The sequence below is a fragment of the Lathamus discolor genome, chromosome 1 (assembly GCF_037157495.1).
Source record: "Lathamus discolor isolate bLatDis1 chromosome 1, bLatDis1.hap1, whole genome shotgun sequence".
NCBI lineage: Eukaryota > Metazoa > Chordata > Aves > Psittaciformes > Psittacidae > Lathamus > Lathamus discolor.
The window spans coordinates 3,384,711-3,409,381 of record NC_088884.1 but is presented as its reverse complement, the minus strand read 5'-3'; the positions used below and the strand labels follow the sequence as shown (position 1 = coordinate 3,409,381).

At 43.6% G+C, this 24,671-nt stretch overlaps 1 protein-coding gene across 1 annotated transcript in view; it reads right to left on the bottom strand.

Annotated features, from left to right (window-relative positions):
• The window catches only part of SFMBT2 (Scm like with four mbt domains 2), a 114,775-nt gene that overhangs the window by 29,519 nt on the left and 60,585 nt on the right, over window positions 1-24,671 (bottom strand). The window contains exons 8-14 of the mRNA XM_065669378.1: window positions 15,637-15,738; window positions 14,945-15,092; window positions 9,938-10,020; window positions 6,908-7,034; window positions 2,409-2,522; window positions 1,049-1,091; window positions 427-497 (exon numbers count right to left, since the gene is read on the bottom strand). Of these exons, the coding sequence (XP_065525450.1) occupies window positions 427-497; window positions 1,049-1,091; window positions 2,409-2,522; window positions 6,908-7,034; window positions 9,938-10,020; window positions 14,945-15,092; window positions 15,637-15,738 (688 nt within the window). The remainder of the gene's footprint in view (window positions 1-426; window positions 498-1,048; window positions 1,092-2,408; window positions 2,523-6,907; window positions 7,035-9,937; window positions 10,021-14,944; window positions 15,093-15,636; window positions 15,739-24,671) is intronic.

Genomic DNA, 24,671 nt, shown 5'->3' with positions numbered 1-24,671 from the left:
GCCATTGCTAAAAGGGAGAACAATCTGCCTTTAGCAAAAGGACCAGCCATGCCACAGTGTCTTGATGCTAACACAGGGACCCATTAAGTCCTGGTGTGAGCATTTTCATTGATGCCAATTAAAAAAAAACCATCCATCTCCACCAGGGCTTCATTAGCCTGGCCTTAACTGAAGTGGGTAAGCTGCAGGGGAACTCAGATAGCCCCAGCAAGACACAGCATTCACACGTGGAGGACCAGACTTTCACATGCTGTACATCAGAGACTTCTTGCAGTGTGGGTGAGTCCACACCACTCCTACACCCCTGAGGATGTGGTTCCATCTCCCCACCCATATGACACAGTCACTGCCTTTTTGGGGTCATCCCCCCACATAGAAGCAATAGGTCCTTGAAATAAAGATCTTGCCACTGCTGAGCAGCCTTACCTGTGGCGTCTGGCTGAGGAACCGGGCAGAGGTCATGAGGTATTTTCTCAACAGGCACTGTGGATGATAACCTGTCAAACAGCATTTTGGTGTATTTAATAGTAGCAGACAGGACAAAGGGGCAGAACCAGTATTCAGGCTGGACAGAGCTGCACCAGCACCTGCCTGGGCTGAGGAATGGACATACCACAAATACAACCTCATTTCCGTATGTTTTATCGTAGCCCAGGGCCTGCATATTGCAAAAGAAAGAGCCAGATCCACGGCTCCTCCAAAGATATACTCTGGTCTGTAAGCTTTAGCTCAAATATTCACACTTAATTCCCTTAAATTCTTGTTTCTAGCAAGTGCAAAGGCTAGATAGGGAAATGCCCTCCTGGTACACATCCATCTTCCATAAGCATCCCTTACTGGCCATCAGACACTGGCTATGCAGTTCCAACTGGTAACAAACCTCAATTATAAAGACTTTCTAATATGCTCACAAATATTTCAAAGTATCCTCTTGTGGATTCTGCTGCAGTATCAGGGCAGTAGTTACCAAAGTCACCCTGTGTATTATCTCCCCTGGAAGACCTGACGCACCCCTGTAGAAATATCACCTTAAATAACAAAAACTTACTGCTTTTCTGGTTGCACAACTGCAATTCTTCTCTTCCTTCTCACTGCAAAAATGAAGCAAGGAAGAAAAAAAGCACACGTTTTTACCCTTCTGTCCTATAAAGTATACCCATAACGCATAAAAAGCTGTATTAATGCACTGACTATAAAATGACTTGTAACACAATGAAATGGTACTTAATTACTATCGCCATCTTTTCTCGGTATTTTTTAAGTCACTACATCATTAAAACCTACTTTAAAGATCTAATAACACATTTAATCCTTCCTCTGGAATGCTAATATAGTGCTTTATGGGATGAGGGTAGAAAAAAAAAAAAGATAAAACCACAAATATCTTTCCATACAGAAACACATATGGGTAAGATTACATTTTACAAGCATGATTACATCCAGCATCATTTATCCCTAGCTATAAATTGCGATAAGGCTGCATAATGTTGCCATAGCAGTATTCTCCCAAATTAGGCCCCGGCTGCCTGATTTTTAACTTAAGCATATTTAACTCTTCAAAAGGGTTGACACATTTTAAAATTTGCCTTTCAGATGTTAATTAATATAAACAGTGAGGGTAATTTTTTATCTGGTGGCTTGAGACTGGGGTTGGATAACTTCTGAGGGGAACAGAACAGCACCAAGCTACTGAGCGCACATGAACAGCCTTCAAATGCAAATGGAAAGGGAAGAAAATCATCTTAACACACACTGAAGGCAGGACAAAACACTATAAGGCTTAATTATGCTGGGAGAGATGTAAATTGAATACTAAGGAAATCTCTGAGCTGATAGGGGCACTGATATAACTGGGTAGATACCCCAGGCAGGAGCAGAAACCCCCTTGCAGGAGGTCAGCAAACATCTCTCAATTTAGATGGAGCAGATCCTGTTTTAGAGAGGAAGCAACTGGATGGTCTCTTTATGTCCATTCCACCCTACAGTTCATGGGGGTTTTCCCAGTTTGAGGTTCTATGTCCCTAATTCACTCAGCTACACAAGTGAACTTGGGTCAGCATGACAAAATCTGGTTTCACTCTGACAAACCCACCACAAACCCACAGCCCGCAGTCTCAATCCACGTAACAGTGCAATCTCAAACCACCTAACAGCCTTTCCTGATGCAAACAATCCAATTTTTTAGAGGGACTGATCACACAGACAAGTACAAATCACACAATACCAGTGCTGCAGAGTCTGGTCACTAATTAGACTTATTGCTCTTTAGTTACAGTACACTTACAGCCTGGTTACTAGTATGCTTGTTAGGTGGGTAGTTCTGAGAATGGGATTACGGACATAAGACAAACTCCCTGATATATATGTTGACGTAATACCTATGCTGTTTGAGGTTTCCATGTACTTACAAACAGCTTTGTGTGGTGGAGTTAGGTTATAAGCATTCGCTTCACACCAGCCAACGGGGAAAATGTCCATAGACTCTACATCAACTATGTACTCTGGAGAGGGCATCTGTAAACCTATAAACACAGATTTATAATGTAACTTAGACATGGAATACCAAGCTCAGAGCCATTGGAGCATTAATCATGAACCAAGCGAAGCACATGATGGAACACATGAAAATATATCTGCATCCCTGCATCAAAATCAGGCCCCATTTCATCTTCAATTCTGCACAGACAGCAATGACAAGGCTGCTGCATATACAGTGAAATGTGATTCCAGAGAAAAGCCCCATGAAGAGCACTCTAAGGGTATGCAGCAAAGAAGCCAAAAGCCAATGAGGTAAAACGTGTGACTTTCCCCAGCAAGATGGGCTGATCGACCCTCGGGGTTTTTGTAGAGTTCACAAGTTAAGTTAGCCAAAGTTGCTGGGTGCTTGCTCTTAAAGATGTACATAAGGCAATGTGATGATAGGCCTTTATGCCCCAGTGCCCCTCCCCTGAAGCATTTTTGTGTGGTTCTGCCCTTAAGTCACTGTTTTTAAGGGTGGGAGATGGCCATTCTTCTGCCTAGAAGTGCCATGAATTCTCCTAGGGCTCCTCACAGCACATGAAACATGAACTGATCACTCAACAGAGGAGAGGCAATATAAAAGCCCCAAGTGGGACACACAGACTAAGATCTTTGCCATAATACTAAATCCAAAATCCCGCTGAAAATCTCTGCTTAAAGCAAATACAGTTTGGTCATTATGTCTCCTTTAGAAGACATTCTCCTGTCTTGGTTTGTGTGGGTCATACTCAAAAGCCCATTGCAGCAAATGGAAATATTCCTGCTGGCTTTGAGTTATTCTGAAAACAACCCTGGCTCCTGAGCCAAGACACAATTTAATTACTCCAACTCAAATCCTCTTGCACTGGCACAGCCTGGCCAGCAACTTCACCCCCCTCTGCCATTCCCACCCTAGGACCTACAGCTCCAGCATCAGTGTGAGATGATCTCCTAATAAAAGAGACCAAAGGATCAGCAGCTTCCCCTACAGCATCCTTGCCTTCGCATCTGTTACAGCATCTTTGCCTCCTGCTTCAGGCAGCAGTGTTTGACTGTGCACAGCTAGATAACTACTGGGAGCTCCCCACTAATGAATGTTCATCAAGGGCTTGCAGTGTAATTGAAACAGTAATTGAACTTTGTGATGGGAATAGCATTGAGACTGAGATGCAGCATTTTGATCAATCTTTTTTCTAGTAATAAACATGGTGCACTTTGAGAGTGGCTGTATGAACACCCAAAGGAAGGAGGAAAATAGGTGCTGGTGCTCACGGTGCTGGAGGAAGTAATTAAAAAATGAAATAATGATGTCTGCATAGATTCATGGGTGTCTTCATGGTATTTTTCTGAGCCCTGCACCATGGTTAGACATTATACACTGAAGATAGAGTTTCCATTTCACTGGGATATGGCAAGGGGAAAGGATGGGATGAAGGCACAAGATACAGAACACAACCAATGCAAGGTCTCAACAGCTGGCATGCTCTGCAAAACCATTTCCCTCCAAGAGATCTCAGCTCAGTTTGAACCTGATGAAAGCTGCACCCTCCAATGGGCAAAACATTTTCACCTAACACCACAAATCCAGCCAAGGAACTGATGTGAGAACTACTGAAGTCAGTAGCAAGACATGCACCAAGTGAGCAAGGCATGGGTCAGGCCCTAAACAGCAAGAGATCAACACATTCCCCACTGAGATTTCACCAGATCTGGGAAAACCCACTCTTTTCATTACTGCAACTGTTCTGTGGTGTTATTCTGACCAAATAAACAGACTGAATGTACTTTCCTGCTTGCAAGCTACTATGGATGTGACATGAACATTCTGGTTTCAAAGTTTACAGCTGCACCCACCCTGAAGAGTAAGGAAGCACCATAATGTCTGTTCAGCTGTAACAACATTATTCCTCTTGTACGATATACTCAAGGCTTCTCTGTCCTCCTTGGCACTGCTTCTTCCCCCTGGCAAGTGATAACCCTTCCTTCCACTCCCAACATCTTACTGCTTTGTTTGGCCTCACTCATATAAGTGGAAAACAGCTTGTTTGAGACTCATTAGTTTCAAATTCTGCTTTTTATGTTGCCATCTTCTCAGACTAATAAATATCCATAAGGCTTGAGAGGTTAAATAGAAGAGAACAGGGAGACTGAGAACACAGTGAAGAAAACTTTCACGCTGCTATGAATCTTACAGGATGGGCAGAATTGAGCAGCAACTCTCAAAGGGAAAATTATGGAAAACCTCGCTGGAGAAGTGATTAACAAAAGGGTTTTCCTCAAATTCCTCGGCTCTGCAGAGAGTGAACATTATTACTTGTATAAATTTACACCAGAAAGCTTCAGCTTTAAAATCTAAAATGAACCAGTAAAAATTAACAATGCAGATGATCAGTAATAAAGCAGCAGAAAGTGATGGGATGCACACAGCATTGGATCAGCCCTATGCTTCTTTTCCAGCACAGGGTAACTCAACTGCTGCTCATTAAATGCTCACCCTGAAGTTTACAGAGTTTTGCTACTGTACAAAGCAGGATTTATTAAGCAATGTTCCCCTGTGTCTAACTCGATGCTGCTTAACTACTGCATACTGGTTTATGGCTGCAGTTTGGGCTGTCAAACAGGGCAACAATGAAAGCTTCAGATGCTCCCATGATAAATGGTGGGACCTGAGGCCTTCAGCGATGGGCTCCCATGGTAGCTGGGGAGTCTTGCTGCTACCAGAGCATAAATAATCAGTTAGAAACAATAGCGTATTAATGGAGTAAAAAAAAAACCATGCCACAGTTCAAGCCACATTTATTTTACAACTCTGCAAGCAGGGTTTGGGGTTTTTTAATGCCTGGCTTTAGCATAACACTGTGCATACTGAAGTCATACATTTCACCAGCAGCAAAGATTCCTCTTTATTTTTTATAGTCTTTTGCATCTTTCCCTTTTACTACAGTTCTATTCCTGGTATCGAGATACAAAACAAGAGCATAAAGCATCTATATATCAGGACTCAAAAGACAAGGAGATGCCCACAGCTATTTTTATGACAAGTTGTAAAGTCACCCTTTAACAAATTAGAAGTATAAAAGGCAGGGAGAAAAAGATGAGGGAGTGGAGCAAGGTCAGAGAGTGAGGCCTTCTCCCGGCTTCTATCCAGGATCTTGGAGGACTAGTTGATTTAAAGACCTAAGAAACAGCACTTCCTATTTACTATAATGGGCAAAAGTTTAATGAACACCAATTCCCTTTGAAAGTATTACAGCTTGGGGGGCTAGAAGGAAGAAGGATTCAAAACCCCGTAAAATCTGGATATAAAGGCACCTGGACATTTAAGAAGGGAAGTTGCCAAAATGGGTCTGATTCCTTGATCAGATATTCAACAATATCCTTACTAAGAACTGAATTTCCAGTAAGTGTTGATTCCAGTTCTTTACCAAACACAACTGCTCCATGTCCAAACCAGGCTGCAGATAAGCTTTTGCTACCTCGAGTCAGAAGGCAACCAGTTATCTCTGACAAAAAAGACAAAACCTGCTATTGCACACAGCTCTGCTAAAAGCAAAGATGCAAAGCCATAGCTGCTCTTCACACTGGAGACAACCACGGAGGAGACAAATTGCTCAGGGTGACAGCTCTATGTCAGGGATGGAGAAGGACGACAACCCAGCTCTCCTACATCCCAAACCACCTTTCCTGCATTCAGGCACATATCCGCAGCTCTGCTGTCACCACCTCTCAGCCAGTCCAAACCATGAGGCTCAGCAGCAAAGACACAAGAGGCATGATGGATTTGGCCTGCCAAGCTTTAGGTCAGGAGGAATTTCTCCTTTGGTAGGCATCAACTTATAAATCTGAAAATGGGATTTATCATGGAGGTGTCAGGAAGCCTCGTCTACCATATAAAGCTACTTCATAGAGCTAAACACCACTGAACATCTGCCTTTTTTACATACAGAGCAAGCTGCTGGCACAAATGAGGTACTTTGGATTCTGTGACAATGTTTTTACTAACTTCAAGGGCTTTTGACTAGAGACCTTTTCTTAGGGAGGGAAGGAGAGAGAAAAGGAAGGAATTACAGGGGTCAGATGATCCCATGAGAGCACGTTGGGAATAACAGTGGAAGTCTCAGCCACACAAGTGAGGCAAACATCCATTCCCAGGATGCAGGTCTATCATGTTGGCAGAGAGAAGGTTTCTATCATCAACAGAGATCACACTGACAGAATCCACATTGATGGAGGGATGGAAGGTCTTTGTGTCTCCTTTAGGGAAATATTATTCTTTATAACATATTATTGGTCAACGTGTATATGATGGAAAGGATGGAGAAAGCAGTTTTGTGCAGAGGATGAAGGACGAAATTAAGAGAGTGCTGGAGTGAACCGCACAAACACAAGAAGCCTTTACAGCACATACCTTCAAGGTGAAGCCACATTAACCGTCCTTTAACTGAGGTGACAGAAGCAACGCATATCTCTGCAGGGTTCCTGGGGTTCACCGCCTCCAGCTTCATGTTCTTAGTAAAGCCACGGCTGAAGGATGTCTGAAAGAGTCAAGAGCCAACACTGAAACATGGAAGTGCAGCACTGTGTGACTGGGAAGCATAAGTTTAGCATGGTTTGATTTTTACTCGAAGTGAAGGACACACTGATGAACACAAAGACATTCAGATTCAAAATGGAGCTGCACTGAACATCTGTATTGGGTTTTGGTAGTGGGGAATGCTACAGGGGTGGTTTCTGTGAGAAGCTGCTAGAAGCTTCCCACATGTTTGATAGAGCAAACACCAGCAGCTCCAAGACAAACCCACCACTGGCCAAAGCTGAGCCCAGCAGTGATGGTGGTAGAGCCTCTGGGATAACATAGTTAAGAAGGGGAACAGCTGATCACAAAAGCAACTGCAGCTGGGGAGAGGGGTGAGAATATGTGAGAGCCACAGCCCTGCAGACCACAGGGCCAGTGAGGAAGGAAGGAAGAGGTGTTCCAGGCACCAGAGCACAGATTCCCCTGCAGCCCCTGGCGCAAACCATGGCGGAGTAGACACCCACCTGCAGCCCATGGAGGTCCATGTGGAGCAGACAACCACCTGCAGCCCATGGAAGATGACATGCTGGAGCAGAGGGATGCCTGAAGGAGGCTGTGACCTTCATCCTTACCTTCTGACCCTTCCAGCATCCCCTCTCCTTTCACTTAGTCTCAGTCCCTTCTTCCATATCACCACCAGACTATCCCATAAAACACACTAACACACAGTGGCCATGCCATGGCTTCCTTTCCTTTCATTTTTCTCCTCTTTGTCCCACCTGATTTACAATACATCAGCTCCAAGTGCTTGCATCACTCTATTTGCACACGGTAGCATGACAAAATTCCCTCTCTTGGCTGAGATTTTGGCTAATAATAATTAGGATGGGTAGTAACTGTCACTGGCTCAAAATGGCACCAGCCTGTCATCCAGCAACCCCATGTGAACAACTGGAAGCCAGACTCGAATTCAAGCCTTCTGCTATGCATACAGCACCTCAGACCATGGGCACTTCACTGGGAGCTCTTTATGAGATGAAAAACTTCTGAATTTGATCTGCTGTTCGTAACAAGAATGTGCTGCTTGTCTGAAATGTTGCTTGGACTGTTGCAAGTCTTGCTCAGCACACAGATCAGCTTCACCCTAAAAAAGCTGCCAGTGGCTAGGACTGCATAAAAGCAGGCCAAGTTTGTTTAAATGCCTTTTATGTTGCCTAACAAGGAAATGTCATTTATCATCACATGGGCTCCTTTCATTGCAATTCAGTGCTGGAGGCTATTTATACCAAATCAATGGCAAAACAGTTAGCTGGGAGTTTATTTTACTAAGCATTTGGTCATGTCAATCCATTTCATAACTGCTTCTCCTTGTTAAATATCCACCCCCCTGCGGGAAACAGTTACAGCACATCCACTTCTAGCACCACATCTAGGTGGAAGATGTGCTTGCAATACAGCTTCTATCAAAGAGCCTCTCACAGCCATGCAACAAATGAACCGACCTGCCAGGGAGGCTGGACAAGCAACAAGCGAGAGATTACATCTCTCTGCAGAGAACTGTGTTATTGAGAGTGAAAGAATAACAGACACATGCTCATCTGATGAACGTTTCCTTACAAAAAATGAAGTAAAAGTGCTTAGATCTGATTTAATCTTTGGATGATATTACACAGAGAGTACTCTCAAGGCTGCCAGTGCTGAGAGCATAGATCCATTACTTGACAAAATGAAAAGAGATATAAAGAAGAGATGTGATAATTGTCCCACTCCATTGGTGTGATGCAGCATTGTCCAGCTTCCCAAAGTGCTTTCAGGAATCTTTGCTTAAAGTGCCTTGAGGCATAGCATGGCACAATAAATGCAGCAAAGAAATCCCAACTCTGATTTGATTCCCAAGCCAAACTCTGTTGATGATACAGGTCTTCTGAATTCATCAACAAAAAGTGTTCAAATTCATCAATTCATCATCAAAGGTCTGTTCAAGGCTGCTCTTGAGGCACCACCAATGAGGAAGGCCATGCAAACACAGGTCTGGTGTCTTGCGAGCCTGTCTCCATCCTGATTTTCATTAACACCCTGTCTCTCAGTCTTCTGAGTAAAGTGAAAGGCTATGTAATGCCTGAAGAACCTGCTTGCCCCCCATCCACACACCAATATATTTTGCCCATTCTAGGTACCACCACACTGTCAGCTCCTGATGGGATCTCAACTTCCATCAGTTGATGGGAGCATGAAGAGCAACACCAGGTTACTGGAAAAGGCAGAACGTTACATCTCTTTTTCACCAAGTGATTAATACATGTCGGATCAAGCCATACTGGACTGCCATTCCCAGAAAACAGCCTGCAAAAGACTATTGCCAAAGCTCTGAATCTTGATGGCCTCCAGCGTAAAGGTGTTGCTCATGCTCACATCCCTGTTGCTGTATCAAGGAAGCACATGAACTGTTGCAAAGACGAGAGCACCCATTCAGGTTAATCACCCCTCTCTTACTCTGAATCAACAGTTTCAACCTTAGCTTTTAAATGCATTTGGTTGGGTTAAATGTATCCCTCTGGGAAGAAGAGAGAAATGGGAAAAGGGCCAGATGATATCATGCAATTTTTTACCTAGTTTATTGTTTTTAATAGCATTTGAATTACTTATAATGGTCAGTTGAGATCCTTCTTGTGCTAAGTGATCAGAGAAGAGATGAGGACCAGGAAATCTAAATGAATCAGAAAAAGACAAGAGTAAGATACTTTCTCTTCTCTTTTAGGGATGGAGACCTGAAACACTTCTCCAGCTTTCTTTCTGTCATACTCAAGGTATCTGGGAGAACCTCTCAAAGCTTTGCTGCAGCTTGCCTGTAGCTTTTCTGTGCAAGCTGTGTTGTTTCACATGGATCAACAGGAGTGACACAAAGACAAAATGAGAACTTACGTTTCTAAAGCACAGGTGAGGTGCAGCCTCAGCTCCACACTGCTTCTGGTAGTCTGCCCAGTCAAAGTCCTGGCCAGAGTAACCTGCAGTGTGACAGAACAGAAAGTGCCATCAGCCACCACTTCACACCAGAGAGCACAAAATGAGCCCCAAGCAGACAAACACTTGTGTTCCAGCATCCCACCTCAGTGAGCTGTGCAGTGTCAGCAGGCACGTTCTATGGATGCCAGTTCATACACCATGAGAGCCAATGCCAATGCTTCTCAAGCCCTCACTCACACATCTTCTGTATTTTGCTTTGAAAACTTCAGGTATGTGTCAAAAGTAATAAAACATGTTTATTTTCCTTATTTTCCCTTTCCTGTCAGCATCTCCCAGGCTTTAATAAACCCGTAACTACTGAGATGTGTGTCTGTCCCAGTTTCCAGGTGGGACTGATCCAGGACTTCTTTCTCCTTCCTTTAGCTATCTAAAAGATGGGGTTATGGAGCTGGACATCAAGGGTCCCAACAGCAGTGGACTTGGAGAGGATGAGCACAGTCAGAAGCTGATCCACCCTCTCTTTCAAAGCATGAGACAAATTCTCTCTTCATGGATATGGATGTACCCTCTAATGCTGACTTTCCAGCAGCTCCGCATACGTGAGCTGAATCCCATCATAGTAAGCATGTTATCCAAGGCTGTACAGAAATCTGAAGCAGAACAGGAAAATGAATGCAGATTTCCAAGACTAAAGCCTCATCAAGTAGACGATCCCTTCAGCCTCTGCTTCTAGGAAGAAAAATGGGAAGCAACATTGATTTCTGTGAGCATCTCTCAAACAGTCTCATCACAGAAAGACAAAACAGAACTCTGCTCACCCACTCTTTTTACCTGGGTGTTTAGGAAAAAACAATCTCGGAAGAAAAAGGGTTTTCTTATTTGCTTTTGGGTTTTTTTTTTTTTTTTTTTTTTTTTTTTGGTCTGCCTCTTAGTCTATATTTTTATAGTTCTTGAAGCCAAAGAGTGCTAATCCTGTCCAGGGCCCTGTGATGACACTGTCAATACTAACACTATTGCAGAACTACTCTCAGTGAAGTCTCAGGACTTACCTAAAGGCCTCAGTCTCTCTGTCTGGCATCTCAGCTTGGCCTCATTTCACAGAACATCCCTTAATACCTTTTTCATTGATAGTCAAAAAGGGACACTCAAGATCAGATGAGAATGAATCATTTATCACAATGAAAATGATGACATTTTTGTAGGTAAGGACTGGAATACTGAGTGGAGTTACCTCATAGTCACCCAGAACCAAATCAAGAGGTAAAAATGATGAAAAGAGAGTCTTAAGCACCCTGCTACCATACAAGTGTATGGGATAAGATGAACTTCTAATCCTAACAAGTGCCTACATGACAAACAAATTAATGAGATAAAGCCTTGAGCTAAGATACCTGTCTCCGTGGGGCATAAAAGTGCATAACAATTGGAAAGCTAGGAGTAAACATGCACAGGACAGTAAAAAAAGGGCAGTTCCTTATAGAGAATGTTCATTTTTCATACAAAAATATATACCCTTTTATTGTTTTTTAACAACCAATTTCTGGAACTGTTTTCATCCCGCTTCTTCTTCCATCTCCTTTTTTCTTTCCAGTTATTTGTTTGCCACATACTTTTCAGCTTCATAAAATGTAATGGAAAAAAGGAGGCGAAATGCACATCATATCAGAAGGGGATGCATCTGATCACATACAGGTCATCTGATCGCATACAGGTGTTTGCTGTGGAGATGCCTGTAGCTTTACCTGTCCCCTGCGTTCCCTAAAGAGTCAACAGGGAAACAGGCAGGTCTGGACGTGATCGGTCTGTCCTCCTGCAAAAGGAGCCTTGTGAAAGTCCCTCTTGCTCCCTATTGACTCTGGAAGAAGCCAGGCTGATGGGCTCAGTTGTCTACATAACAGCTATGTAAGTTGTAGCATAGTTGTCTCCATTAAAACATATGGGGTCCTCCACAGCTGCCAGGGCACACTGACTTCAGGGACCCAAAAATCTGCACACAGCCTGCATGTTCTCTCATCTCTGATTTACACACCCAGCGGACAGGTTTTGAATCTTTATTGCAAGCGACACAAAATCTTGGCTGAGCGGATGGAAAAGGCACATTGACAAGGTTTCAGTGAGGTATAAACACTTGACTGTGTTGTCACCACACAACCAACCGTTGGCTTGGCCTGGAACCACTGAGATTGCTAGAAGACCCTTTGCTGTAGATTTCAGCAGGATCAAAACCTGGGAGGGCGGTTAGAGTTTGCCATAACTCACTTCAACAGCCCAACGAGGATGACTCCAAGATGAGCATGCTCAAGAATTAGCTTCAAACAAGTCTGGACCTGTATATGGCCTTTTCATGGAGCATCATGATATAACCTGCCTCCCTTAGCACATGGGGAGGTACTATGTGCCCAGCACCTCCATTAGCACATGATACTCACATACTATTATCCTTTACTGCTCAGCTCAAGTAATAACGTTTAAAACTTTGTATGATTCAACTGTGCTCCTCAATCATGTCATACCTCATAGTGTTTGCTCTCAGCATGGAAAAGCCCAGTGGTCTGATCAGAAGCAAATACAACAACATAAATATACTGGAAGCTTTGGAAGTGGCATTTCCTTGGTTAGCCTTATAGCTAGGAGAGCCACCAATATGTTTTTCCCCCTCTTAATAGCTCATAAAAAAGGAACAATAGGTGTTACTTTAAAGGGAAGTGGTCTATAAATTCAGCTCTAATAAATATAAACAGTGCTTGTTCAGTGTTTATACAGCAGCAGTAAATGGGTATTCATTTTTGGCACTGTACAGGAAAATACTGCTCTCTATTTCTCGTAGCAAATGTTTGCACCTCCTGTTCATGACTCATCTAGTAAATGTTTGGCTTCAACAAAGGCCTGATAGGGAAAAAAAAAAAAGGCAAGAGAATAGGATATCAGACAAATAAAGGACTTTGAACCCAAATACTGCAACCTGGCATGCTGTTCTGATGAAATCAAACCAGTTAATTTTAAAATCAGGAAACTTCCTTGCCAATCATAAATTAACCGAAAAACCCAAGTCCAGAATACAGCAAACAAATCCTTCCAAAGAAAAAGGACTTCTTCCATTGCCATCTTTTTCTCCATGGGACCTTCCTGGCTTTCAAAAGCGAGAACCATTCGGGCAACGCTAAGTGTTGTCAACATACTCTCTGTTAAGGGTGATGTTGGTTGGGAATGTGTTGAGTGCTGGGGAAGCAGGAGCCTGGTCAAATCTGGTCTGAGAAGGGGCAATTCAGGGTACCCAGGTAGAGCTGCCCAGTGATTTGGGTGGAAGTGGTGGGATTTCCTCCTTCTGCAGATCTGCTCATTAGCTGCCAGCTCTCACCACAGCCTTCTGCACCCCCACAGCATTGCAGCCCTCTCCTATCAGTTGCGGTTATTTCTTTATTCACAGTTGGTATTATTCTGCTGAGAGAAGACTGGCTACCTCAGTGTGAGCTCAGATGATTTCCCTGTGCTTTCTTTTTTGGTGGTCTGTGTTTTTTTGTTGTTTTCTAAAACAAAGAAATCATTCTAACATCTGATTATATTTTAGTGACTCAAAGAGCATGTCTGCCAACAGAAGAGGGTTTTGACACCAAAAGTGCTAAAATGCAGTTTGGGCACCCAGCCCTCTTACACAGTACGAAATACAGGCATATACAGCATGTATGTATCTGCCACTTGCTTTACGCCTTTTTAATAGCCTCCCCCCAAGATTTCTGATCTGATAGCAGAAACCGAAGTTATTTCATCAAGGGAATGAGCGGAGACTTTCTATATTTTCTGAGGAGCTCATGCGGACCCCAATCACCAGGCACCACACCAGATAACTACTTCTTTAGACATTACTGGCCAAGTTGAGAAATATCCATACAACAGATGCTACAGACACTTCTAAAAATGTTGGCATTTAAAGGAGAGTTCAGACGCAGTTGGCCCACAAAACACTATCTCAGACAGGCTTTGTATCAGCATGGATTGGAAAATATTGGGCCACAAACCCGTGAAATGTCTGGCCTACGTTCAAGGCCAGGTTGGACAGAGCCTTGGGCAACACAGTCAAGGGTGAGGCATCCCTGCCCATGGCAGGGTGTTGAAACTGGATGATCTTAAGGTCCTTTCCAACCCAAACCATTCTATGATTCTGTGCTCTATTTTAGTTAATTAGCTGGCCTGGGGGAAGCTGCATGTGAATGTGGGGTGGCAAAACCAACACATTCCACTGACTTTCCTTTGTAGCAACTTTTCTAGCCAAGTATCAGCGAGCAGTTACACAGGCATTATCATTCCAACTGGATTCAAGCAGGAGAGAGCCTGCATCCAGACAGCACATTTATTTCTGTAAAAGCAACAGGGTAATCATGGATGCACCGTATGCAGATGCACGCACAGGACTCCAGGACATTGTAGGGAATTTCAAATCATGTGTGTTGAAGAGATACGCTGGATACACATAAGAGGACTCTGAATCTGGCAGGGAATAACCCTTTGCTTCCCTGGGTCTGGCAGCAGCATGGTTTTTCCAAAATTAAGACAAATCTGTGTGTACAAAACTTAGTGTTTGGGGGTTTTTTGGAAGGTGGGGGTTGAGGAATTTCAGGGAGATGCTTGGTTTGCCTCTAGTATGATACGATTTTTAATGCTCCTTTTGCTCTCTACACACACAAAGCATCACTAACAGGCATTTCGCTGGAATACACTAGGTTTCAATGCAGCCTGATTCAGACTGCATTCTGAAGCAGGCTGCACATGGACATCAATCCACCAGCGAGACTTGCTTGCAGAGATGTTCATGGGCTGGTATGAGCCAGAACAGTTGCAATGACTCAACAGAGCTACTCTGGTTTCAGATACTTATGGTGATGGTCTGCAATGAACACATCATGGTTTTAAAGGCAATAATAACAAGGAAGCTTCCTTCATAGGAAATCACCAAGAAGGAATACAAACCCTTGGGAGGTGTGAGATTGACTCCGTTTTTAAGGCACCACTGTATTGGCAAGATCCCTAAGGAATCCGCATGGCAAAGCATTGAGATTTTGCTGGGTTCAGGCCTCAAGTCATCAATGGTCACTTGTAAATAATGATTGTTAAAAACCTAAGAGGTGAAAAAGAAGAAAACAAAACCAGAAGTTAAATTCTTTGTAACTTTAAGGAATGTGGACAGCCAGGCCCTGGAATCAAACCATTCATGAAAATAACCCATTCTAACCTAACACTTCGCATTAAAGTGTTTCTACCAAGGAAATCAAAGACTGAGTTTCAGACATGGGTAAACTGAGGCAAGGGGAAGCGCTGGGGTTTATGGTCACTCAGTGTGCCCATAGTTGAGCAGGGACTGGAGGCAATCCTATAAACCCCACAGCCTTCTCTTTCTTCTCTTTGAAAGTGTGGATCCAGCTACAGCTTCCATCCAGCTGCTTTATTTCAAAAGGCTTCCCAGATGTGCACAGAAAATACATATGCATGGAGGGGAGATCGGGATAAAAGAGGGACGTGATAGACGGACATGCCCATCCCCATTGGATTTATGTGCATGTAGTTAGCTGGTGACGATTGTGGGAAAGAATTAATTCATTAATCAGGAACATCCATGGATTTTTAATGTTGGCTGTTTTCATCCCTCTTTTCTGGGAACTCACCTTGGTCACTGATGCAGGACAGATATGAAATGGCTCCCTTATATTCACCGCCTCCAGCTTCATCCCCACAGTGAAGAAGTGGTTTCGCAAATCAGCATGGTCCTGCAGGAAGAGATGGGAAGAGAAGCACATGGTATGCCCATGCCATCCTCAAAGAAAAGGTCAGCATATCTATTTGAAATGCATCCATGTGGATTTTGTCCCTTAGCTGGTTAGGAGATTGACTCCCAACTGGCTGCTCCTGGTCCTGTGCTCTTTTCATGCCAACCCAGCCACAGAGAGGGAACAGCCTCACTCCTAGAGGACAGATCTGCAGGACCAAGCCCATTCATATTTAAAGCACAAAGTGCATCCATCTTGTCAACAGCATCTAACCTGAACTTGGTCAACAAGGAGATCACGCTCACCAAAATGAGGACCTGTCTGAGAAATCAGACTGGTTTGGGTTGGAAGGGACCTTAAGGAACATCCAGTTCCAAACCCCTGCCACGGGCAGGAACACCTTCCACTAGAGCAGGCTGCTGCAAGCCCCTGTGTCCAACCTGGCCTTCAACACTGCCAGGGATGGGGCAGCCCCAGCTTCTCTGGGCAACTTCTTCCAGGCCCTCACCACCCCACAGGGAAGAACATATTCCTAAGATCTGACCTCCCACAGGGTAATGCACAACATGGATGCAAACAGCTCAGGGTGGCCCTTATTTACCCTGATGAATGTTCAGCTCCTGCAGGGTACCAAAAGAAGGATCTGTGCTGGTTTCCATGCACTGCAAAATGGAAAGATCTTCTCTTCACCCAGGAGACTAAAGGTGGACTAGGGCGCAGACAATGAACTTAGACCCAAAATGTGGGCAATAACAGAACACATTGGTGAGACACGCAGCTGTGCTCAAGTGCATGCCCACCACAACATTTTTACCCAGGATCAAACCTGGCTGCACCCAGAAAACTGCACAAAGAGGGCTTCACCCCACAGCTTTGAGATGGCAGCAGGATACAGATGTGAAATGCAGAATGTGAATTCCCTGATTTGCCACCAGTTTGGCATTTAACATCCAGCAAATCACTCCATCCCTCGTGACCCTTGTCTAAGAGGCATACAAGCTGGCATCCTAATTCCAGAGTAATTATCATATTTTGTTTTCATTCAATAAAAATGTCCTGCAGTATTTCTAAACCATCTGTGCATTAGCCAATACAAGCATAAAAAGAGATGATGTTATATTTAACACACACATACAGACGACTCCAAAATGCATGCAGAAAGCTCGCTCTCTACTATGTGGTTAGCAATATCGTTCCTATCTACATTCATTGCTACATGTTGTATTCTTGTTCTAAAATGATTTTCTATTGATCCAAAATTGTATGTCATTGTGCTTTCTTTTCCCAAGAACTGTCTTCACTCGTACACTTAGCAACATCTATTTTGGGATCTTACATCACTGGTGCCATTAGAGATAAGGATTTTTACAAGCTCCAAGCACGATTAAATGAACCACTATTTTCATCTTACCAACCTGCAGTGTTAAGGAGCCTTTTCTGTGGGAACCAAAAAGCAGCCAAAAAAAATCATAATGGATTTAGTCTCAGAACAAGCACAAACTCACGGGGAAACTGAGGAAGATGGAGTGAAAATGGCCCAGAGCCCAGTGAACTAACGGCTGAGGAAGGAGTAGACATTCAGGAGTCTGAGCATCCTGCAGTGTAACATAACCATCAGGGATACTTGTGCTTGCTGGCAGTCACTTCCATACCACTAAAGCTCCAAAGAGACCAGAGACCCATTTCTAGCAGCTTTGCACAGTTTCATTGAATAGAAGCAAGAACTAGGGAAGAAAATCTGTCTCCTTGTACACAGAGGTTGCCTAGTACCAGCGATGCATCAAATGGACAGGTCACCAAATTGCCATCTTCGGAAAAGATGATGGCTGCAAAATACAGCCCTCACCAGCTCTGAACTTCAAATTTCCAAAGGTAAGAAGCATCTGTGCCAGAGGGCTGCCTCCTCCTGCATGAGACACCCGATGTCTCTTAATCCTTAAGGTGAGGTGGCAAAGAAAAGGCAGCACTGCAAAATGTACATGTGGAAACAAGCTCACCATGCAGCATCTTCCCACCAAGAAGTTGCAGTATAACCCAAGATCCACCAAAGTACATAATAGTGTTTATGTTTAAACATGTGAGTAGTTTCATCAACTTTTGAAGTGATTTGTTGATTGACACCAAAATATATCAAGACCAAACCAAATTACTTCTCATTTTTATTTGAATCTTTTTTTTTTTTTGGTTCATTTCCTGGTATTTGTTTTGGCCTTTTTCAAAGCACAAAAATAAACAGGTTGAGTAAAAAAAGAAAGCTAGTAACATTTAAAGCTATTTTACTTCAACAGCATATCCCCTTTTCTCCATGCACTATGTACCTTAGGATCAAGTCTCCCTTCTCATTCAGCATAGCATGTAAATATCTTCCCCATTAAATTAATAACAACAGTGAACTCAAAAGGGGAATTCATGGGATCTCAGGTACATCTCTCATTTGAGGGTCAAAACCCTCTTTCAAGCAGAAACGTACATTTGTTTGGTGAGGTGCTGTGGAAGTAAAAAGCCTGTCTGTGTTAAACATCATTTTTGAGATGGAAAAGCTTTCATGGAGAAAACACCTTTGTACCACATCTCTCTGGCAAATGGTCAGAGCCTGGATGTTTAATCACTCTCACTTATTTGCTAAAGAAAAGCATCAAAATTTACCAAAGCAGCCCTTTTTGCAGCCACAAAAGGAAAAGAAGATCCTGATAGTATTCACCAATTCCAGTGCTGGAGTTGCCTCGGCCAGCAGGGAATTACTTAGGATTTGGCATATGCTCCTCTTCAAAAGTCCAATTAATTTACATAATTCCTAAGAATAGGCTCCACAGAAGTGATGGTAAAGCTTTTAATTAGTATTAGGCTCAAAGTGATACACTGAATAATGAACTGCTCTCTCCCCCCTTTATTCACATTGACAGGGAAGGCGCCTGTTTAATAAAAGCAGCTACAAGAAGAGGAATGGAGGGGTGAGAGTTTCCCCTGGTCCCCGCCAGGCTCTGCAGCCAAGCAAAAAGAAATGCCTAAAGTGATTATGGGTGACAGAATCCAATCCTTTATCACTATTTCATGGCATTCAAAGCCACCTAAGAGGGTGTCACTAGCCATTATTTTCTACCAACATCTCCAAGTAAGCTTCAATTTTCGTTGAAATGGAGATGAATAGGCAGGATATTTTTGATCAGTTGGAGCATTTTATAGCCTTGTGCATGGTGAACCTTTACTCCTACTGGCAGCCAATGCTTCCCAGGAGCAGCCCCACTAACCACAAGGATTTACACCAGCAGATTGCCTGTCCTGGGCTTCACAAGCCCTATGTCGATGATAGAAATGCCCTCTGAGTGCTGAGGAGCAGTCAGGTAAGCTGGATCGACTATCAAGGATGCAGAAGAGTCCCTTAGAGCCAAGTGAAAAATCATGCCACAGAAAGCACAATGAATTAACATGGCATGAGCACTACAAATGACCGTTCAAAGGGTCACAATCTCTAATGTGATGGATCACAGCCTACGATGATGCTCACAGGGAACAAATGGAAAAGTGTATAACCCTCCACTGAGCTACTGTCACTTGCAGCCCAAACCCACTGGCAAAAGCCAGGGCTTTTGCAGCTCTCACTATGAAACAATTAAACCCAGCCCCACACTCATCGTTTTAGAGCAGTATGCATTTGTAAATTTGCCAGCATGCACAGGCTGTGACCCTCCAGGCCACCTGAAAGAGCCCTTTGCACCATTGTCTCTATCTTCATACGGCGACCCTTCTGCAAAAACACTGATGAGCTTTGCAGCAGCCCACTCCAACCAGCATCACCTGCAGGGCTAAAGGCTGAACATCAAATAACAAGTCAGCAATGGTGTTGGGAGGAGAACCAGGCTCCTAATTCCCAGCCCTCTTCTTTAGGTACTGAGATAGCCACTTGATTTTCTCCTTCACAGCTAACAGGCCACTAGCAGTGCAACTTTCAAAAATGATGCAAGTTTCAGGTGACTTGGGAGACTAAATTTCATTCCAAAAGAGATCCACAGACTTACGACAGCATTCAGACTCTTTAAGGATGCAGATAAGCTCTAAGGAAGTACCTGTGTCGGTGACATATTTAAGTCCTGATAATAAGATCACTAAGCATTGGCTTTAGGTTTTGGGCTCAAAAAGATGTACTTTAATATCATGATAGTCATTTGTCCTTTCTGGTACCTAAATATCTTGCTAAATCTGGCTTCTAAGTATTTCCATTCAACAAAGGTCATTTAAGTGTAAATAAACTCAGATTTGTCCATGTCATAAGAGTCGAGCTCAGGTAATTTTACAGTGCAGTGGGTAAGGCAGATAGAGCAGGGGGACCTTGCTAAGCTGCTTTTGCCCATGACATTTAGGAAGCTGTACTATGGGTTGGTTTCTCTAGCTGTGTCCACAAACCCAACGAAGGGCATCACCTGCAGACTGTGAAAAGCTCATTTTAAGCCCATTCTGCTCAAGATAGAACATTGAAGTCGTCTCATTTTAAACCCAGCAGCTTACAGAGAGTATAGATAAGAGGAAAAGGCTCTAACGTGAACTCTGATTTCCAAACACTCTAAAAGTCAGGGGTCTTTTGGTCCAGGATAGTCAAATTCACACCAATTATAAGACTGCAACTCCGTGCAAAATTCAGAACTAAGCCTGAATGCTGAAAAGCTGCAAAGTTGAGAGGCTGATGAGAAACACTGAGCACTTAATAAATGACTAAACTGAGCCTCCTTTAATCCGCACCAACTGTAACAGTGTGAAACACTACTGCCTTCAGTCACATCTCTCCTGGTTTACCCTACACTAGAAGACACAAAAGAAGTAGGCCCCATCTGCTATGATTGGAAACATATTACTTGATTCAGTTTCTGTTTTCAAAGAGAATCACTTCCCCCCAGTGTTTTTTCTAATTCTCTCAAGAAACTGGCTGTTTCTAATAGCCTAATTTTAATCACAAAGCTCATGTGTGGTAACCAGTCACAAACACAGTAATAGCAGTGGTTAAACTGCCTCTCCAGGAATGTGACATTGGCTTTTTAATTGAGCAATAAATAAATAAATAAATAAACCCTCTCAAATGCAACCCTTTGCATTATTTGCAGATGAATCAGTCTTGTTTGTGATTCAACTTCCTTGGCTAAACATGGAGTGATTTACCCTGAAGGCATATACGTTCTCTGCAGGGAGACAGAAATCCCCTGGTAACACACAACATGAGGAAATTGTCTCTTGGTTTGACAAGTGCAGTCACAAGAAAAGCAAAACACAGAGATATGGGCTGGGAAGTAAAGGAAAGGGTGCTGGGAGGGAGGCTTTAGAGATATAGTGTCCCAAGAACACAGCTACGAACTGCACCTACTGAAGAGCCCCTTAAAAACTGCAGATGCTTCTGCCTAGCATCAAATTTAGCCCTACAGACTGTAAGCTCTTCTTGTTGAATAAAAAATAGTTGCCATAGAAACAGCAACATTGCACAGTAGCCAGTCTAAATCCAAATACACCTTCTCCGTATGGCTTGGCCCGACACAGATGGCATTAGAGCAAAGATCCCCTCCTACACAGTGCCTGCTTAGATTTGCCTAGGCACTGGAAGCACATGCAGCAGAGGTAAAAGAGACAGATACGCATTCACCTGGGGTTTTTAGAGGGGTTTGGGTGGGGTTTCTTAATGTCTTAGAGCATTCAGGAAAGACACACCACTGCACAGGCGTTCACTAATGAATCCTGGTTAGTAGTCATGGGATACTAGAATCATTCTGGAGCATCTCTCCTATGAGGAAAAGCAGAGGGAGCTGGGTTTGTTGAGCCTAGAGAAGGCAAGGCTCAGGGGAGATCTGATCAACGTACATAAGTATCTGAAGGGAGGGTGTCAAGAGGATGAGGCCAGACTCTTCTTATTGGTGCATAGTGACAGGACAAGAGGATAAACTAAACCACAGGAATAAACTAAACCACAGGAAGTCCCACCTGAACATGACGAAGAACTGACTATGAAGGTGACTGAGCATTGGAATAGGTTGCCTGGAGAGGTTGTGGAGTCGCCTGCCCTGGAGATACTCAAGAGTTTCCTGGACACAATCATAAGCAATATGCTCTAGGTGACCCTGCTTAAGCAGGGAGGTTGGACTACATGACACCAGTGGTCCCTTCCAAACTCAACCATTCTGCACGGATCGCATTTCACAGGTGGAAAAGTCAAGTGGAAAGGAAAACACACAGGTGGGAACACCTACCTGAGTGGTCCACAGAGGTATCACCAGATTCATGTCTCCCAAGTGGCACATTTGACAGTGGAGACATCCTTGCTTCCAAGAGCCATGAAGGCTCTTTACATCTCAAGGACCTTTGGGGTATACACCTAATGATGGTCTTACAAAGATAAATGGCCTTAATGATCTGAGACAGGAGCAGGTCAAAAGGCAGATGAACGGAGGGATCAGGATGCCATGCATGTCACCCAGACAGGCAAACAGCAGTCAGGGAGATGGGCTGGCGAGTGCTACGGACAGGGAAGAACAGATGGAGTATAAATAACCTGGCAGCCTGCAAACAACATGGCTACTCATAGGTTATTAAAGCACAGCGTGCAGAGCAAAGGCCAGCCAAACCGTCAGTGCATGAAAGGGCTGGTGGGATTCGGCTTCCAAGTGAATGCAAAAGCACATTCATTTTAAGCTACTGTATTGGCATGTGCACATCTAGTGGGGGGGGGTGAAGACAGAAAAACCCTGATAGACTTCAAGTCTATTCATATAAGCCAGGTCAGGATTGCCTCTGAGCAGAAAGGAATCCTTGGGTTTCTGTATCTTAAGCTCCTCCAGAATACCAAATAGTGGAAGAAGACACCCTAAAGCACCCAAAGGGTTTATTAACTTTCAAGAGGTGTTGTCCTCCTTTTAAAATAAAACAATCAGAGGCTTGGAGCAACAGTCTGTCTTACTCTTTGCACAATTAATCTTATGGGAAAATTGTATTTTAGAAGAGGGGGAGGAGTCCTGTTTAATATCGTACTTCAGAGTGTAGAACTAGAATCATCATTCTGTCCTCAATTTCAGAAGGCAGTTCTTGCCTGGGTGATAGGTGGTCCCTCTACCACTCTCCTTAGGAGAGATATGTCCCAACAGATTCATTCCATGTCATTAATTTTGCCATTAATTAATACCATTACTGGTAACAGGAAGCAACCAAAAGCTCAAATTAGAAATAGTGTACAATGGGCTGGGCATAGTGTAGAGCTTTTTTTGACAGAGAAAGAACTATTTTGAGCTGGACGAAAACAATGACACCTTTGGGAAAGGAGGACCATAGAGTGGAGACAAGAGGAATGGGTCCAAAGGCTATCATCAGGAACTGCTACCTATCTTAGATAACACCTCTCCCTCCTAAGCATCTGTACTCTTCAATCTGTTTATCAGTTTGGGTTAGGGATGTGGCTGGTGACAGCTCCATCCAAACTAGTCATCGGGACCCACTTTATAGCAATCGGAGGGAACTGGGGATAAGATGCCCATATGCGACATCTACAGAAAGATGGTGAGCATCCCAAATCCAATCTAGAATTCAGTTGCCCAAACAGAGGTGTCTGAGGTGAGCTGAAAGACACCTGAAGATCCATGACATCTGCATAGGACCAACAGACAAGGTACAGGAGACCAGAGGAAGCATAATGGGATGTCAGAGAAGATCCCTAGGACATTATCTGCCTCTCTAGGAAACTAAGTCCCATGACCTGGGCTTTAAGCAACCTGGTCTACTGGAAAGTGTTCCTGCCCATGGCAGGGGGTTGGAACTAGAAGAGTTTTAAGGTTCATTCCAACCCAAACCATTCTGTGATTCTATGATCTGTGCCTAGCATTCTTCTTACACAAGCTACAGAGCTTTAACTCTAAAAAAATGCATTAATTCATAAATACTAGGGCTAGAATGTGCTGTGTTTGGAGTCTGGCTTCCTGTTGCAAGGCTTGGGAAGTACCAGCAATGCCATCGCTGAAGCAAACCACTGAAATTGTCACACTTAACTTGAAATGAGGCCCCAGTAATAGTTTCAACATCTTTATTAAGTTCTGGCTGGTTTTTTAGGTGTCCTCCGAAGCCTAAGCCATTTATGACCAGTACCAAGCATGGGGGATCCCTACAGGATGCTGAAATCAGAGCAGAAACAGCAAAGGACACATCTTCTTGGGTTGTGGCCTTTCGGGTGGTTTTGTGCTCCTAAACCATTCAAACACCCTTGAAAATCCTGTCTGCATTTTGCTTTCTTTAAGGCTCAAGATGTTTTCTGAACAGAACAGGTTGACAAAATAGCAGGTGTGCTGCAAAAAGCTTTTGTGAAGAAAAAACTTACTCCAAGATGTGCAGTTTGCAAAACACTATCTTTAGTAGCTATATAACAGCAGCCTTTTCTGGCAGTTGAACATCACGTTCCTTCTCAAAAGATCCTAAAGCATTTTACAAACACTTTCAACATATGGCCAACTGTAAAACAGCACCAGAATAAAACCAAGATCCTCTTTGCAGCCTTCCCCCTGTTTGCAACCAGGCTGGAGCCTCTCCTTGAATGCCAAGAAGGTATCAAGACACTTGTACAAAAGATTTTTGCATCTGCTGCCAAAGACCACCACACACAAGTCCATCTCTGTGCTGGTAATTCAGGCTCAAATCCATGCCTTACGAGGTCTCAGGTGGAACCCAACCCTGTTACACCAAAGCTAAGAGCATCATCACCAATGCCAACAATGGGGTGATAGACCCGCAAGAGGAACCACTTCTTGCAGTACATCTGCAGGTCTGCTTTCCCAAGAATAGCAGCCAGGACCACTTTGATAGCACATTAGTGACAATGTCCAGTCGTACACAGCTCAAAGGACAACAGCAGTTTAAGTCATAATCCAGTTGAATGTATAGCTGCTCACCCTTGGGACCGCTCTTGTCTGTGGAGCAAG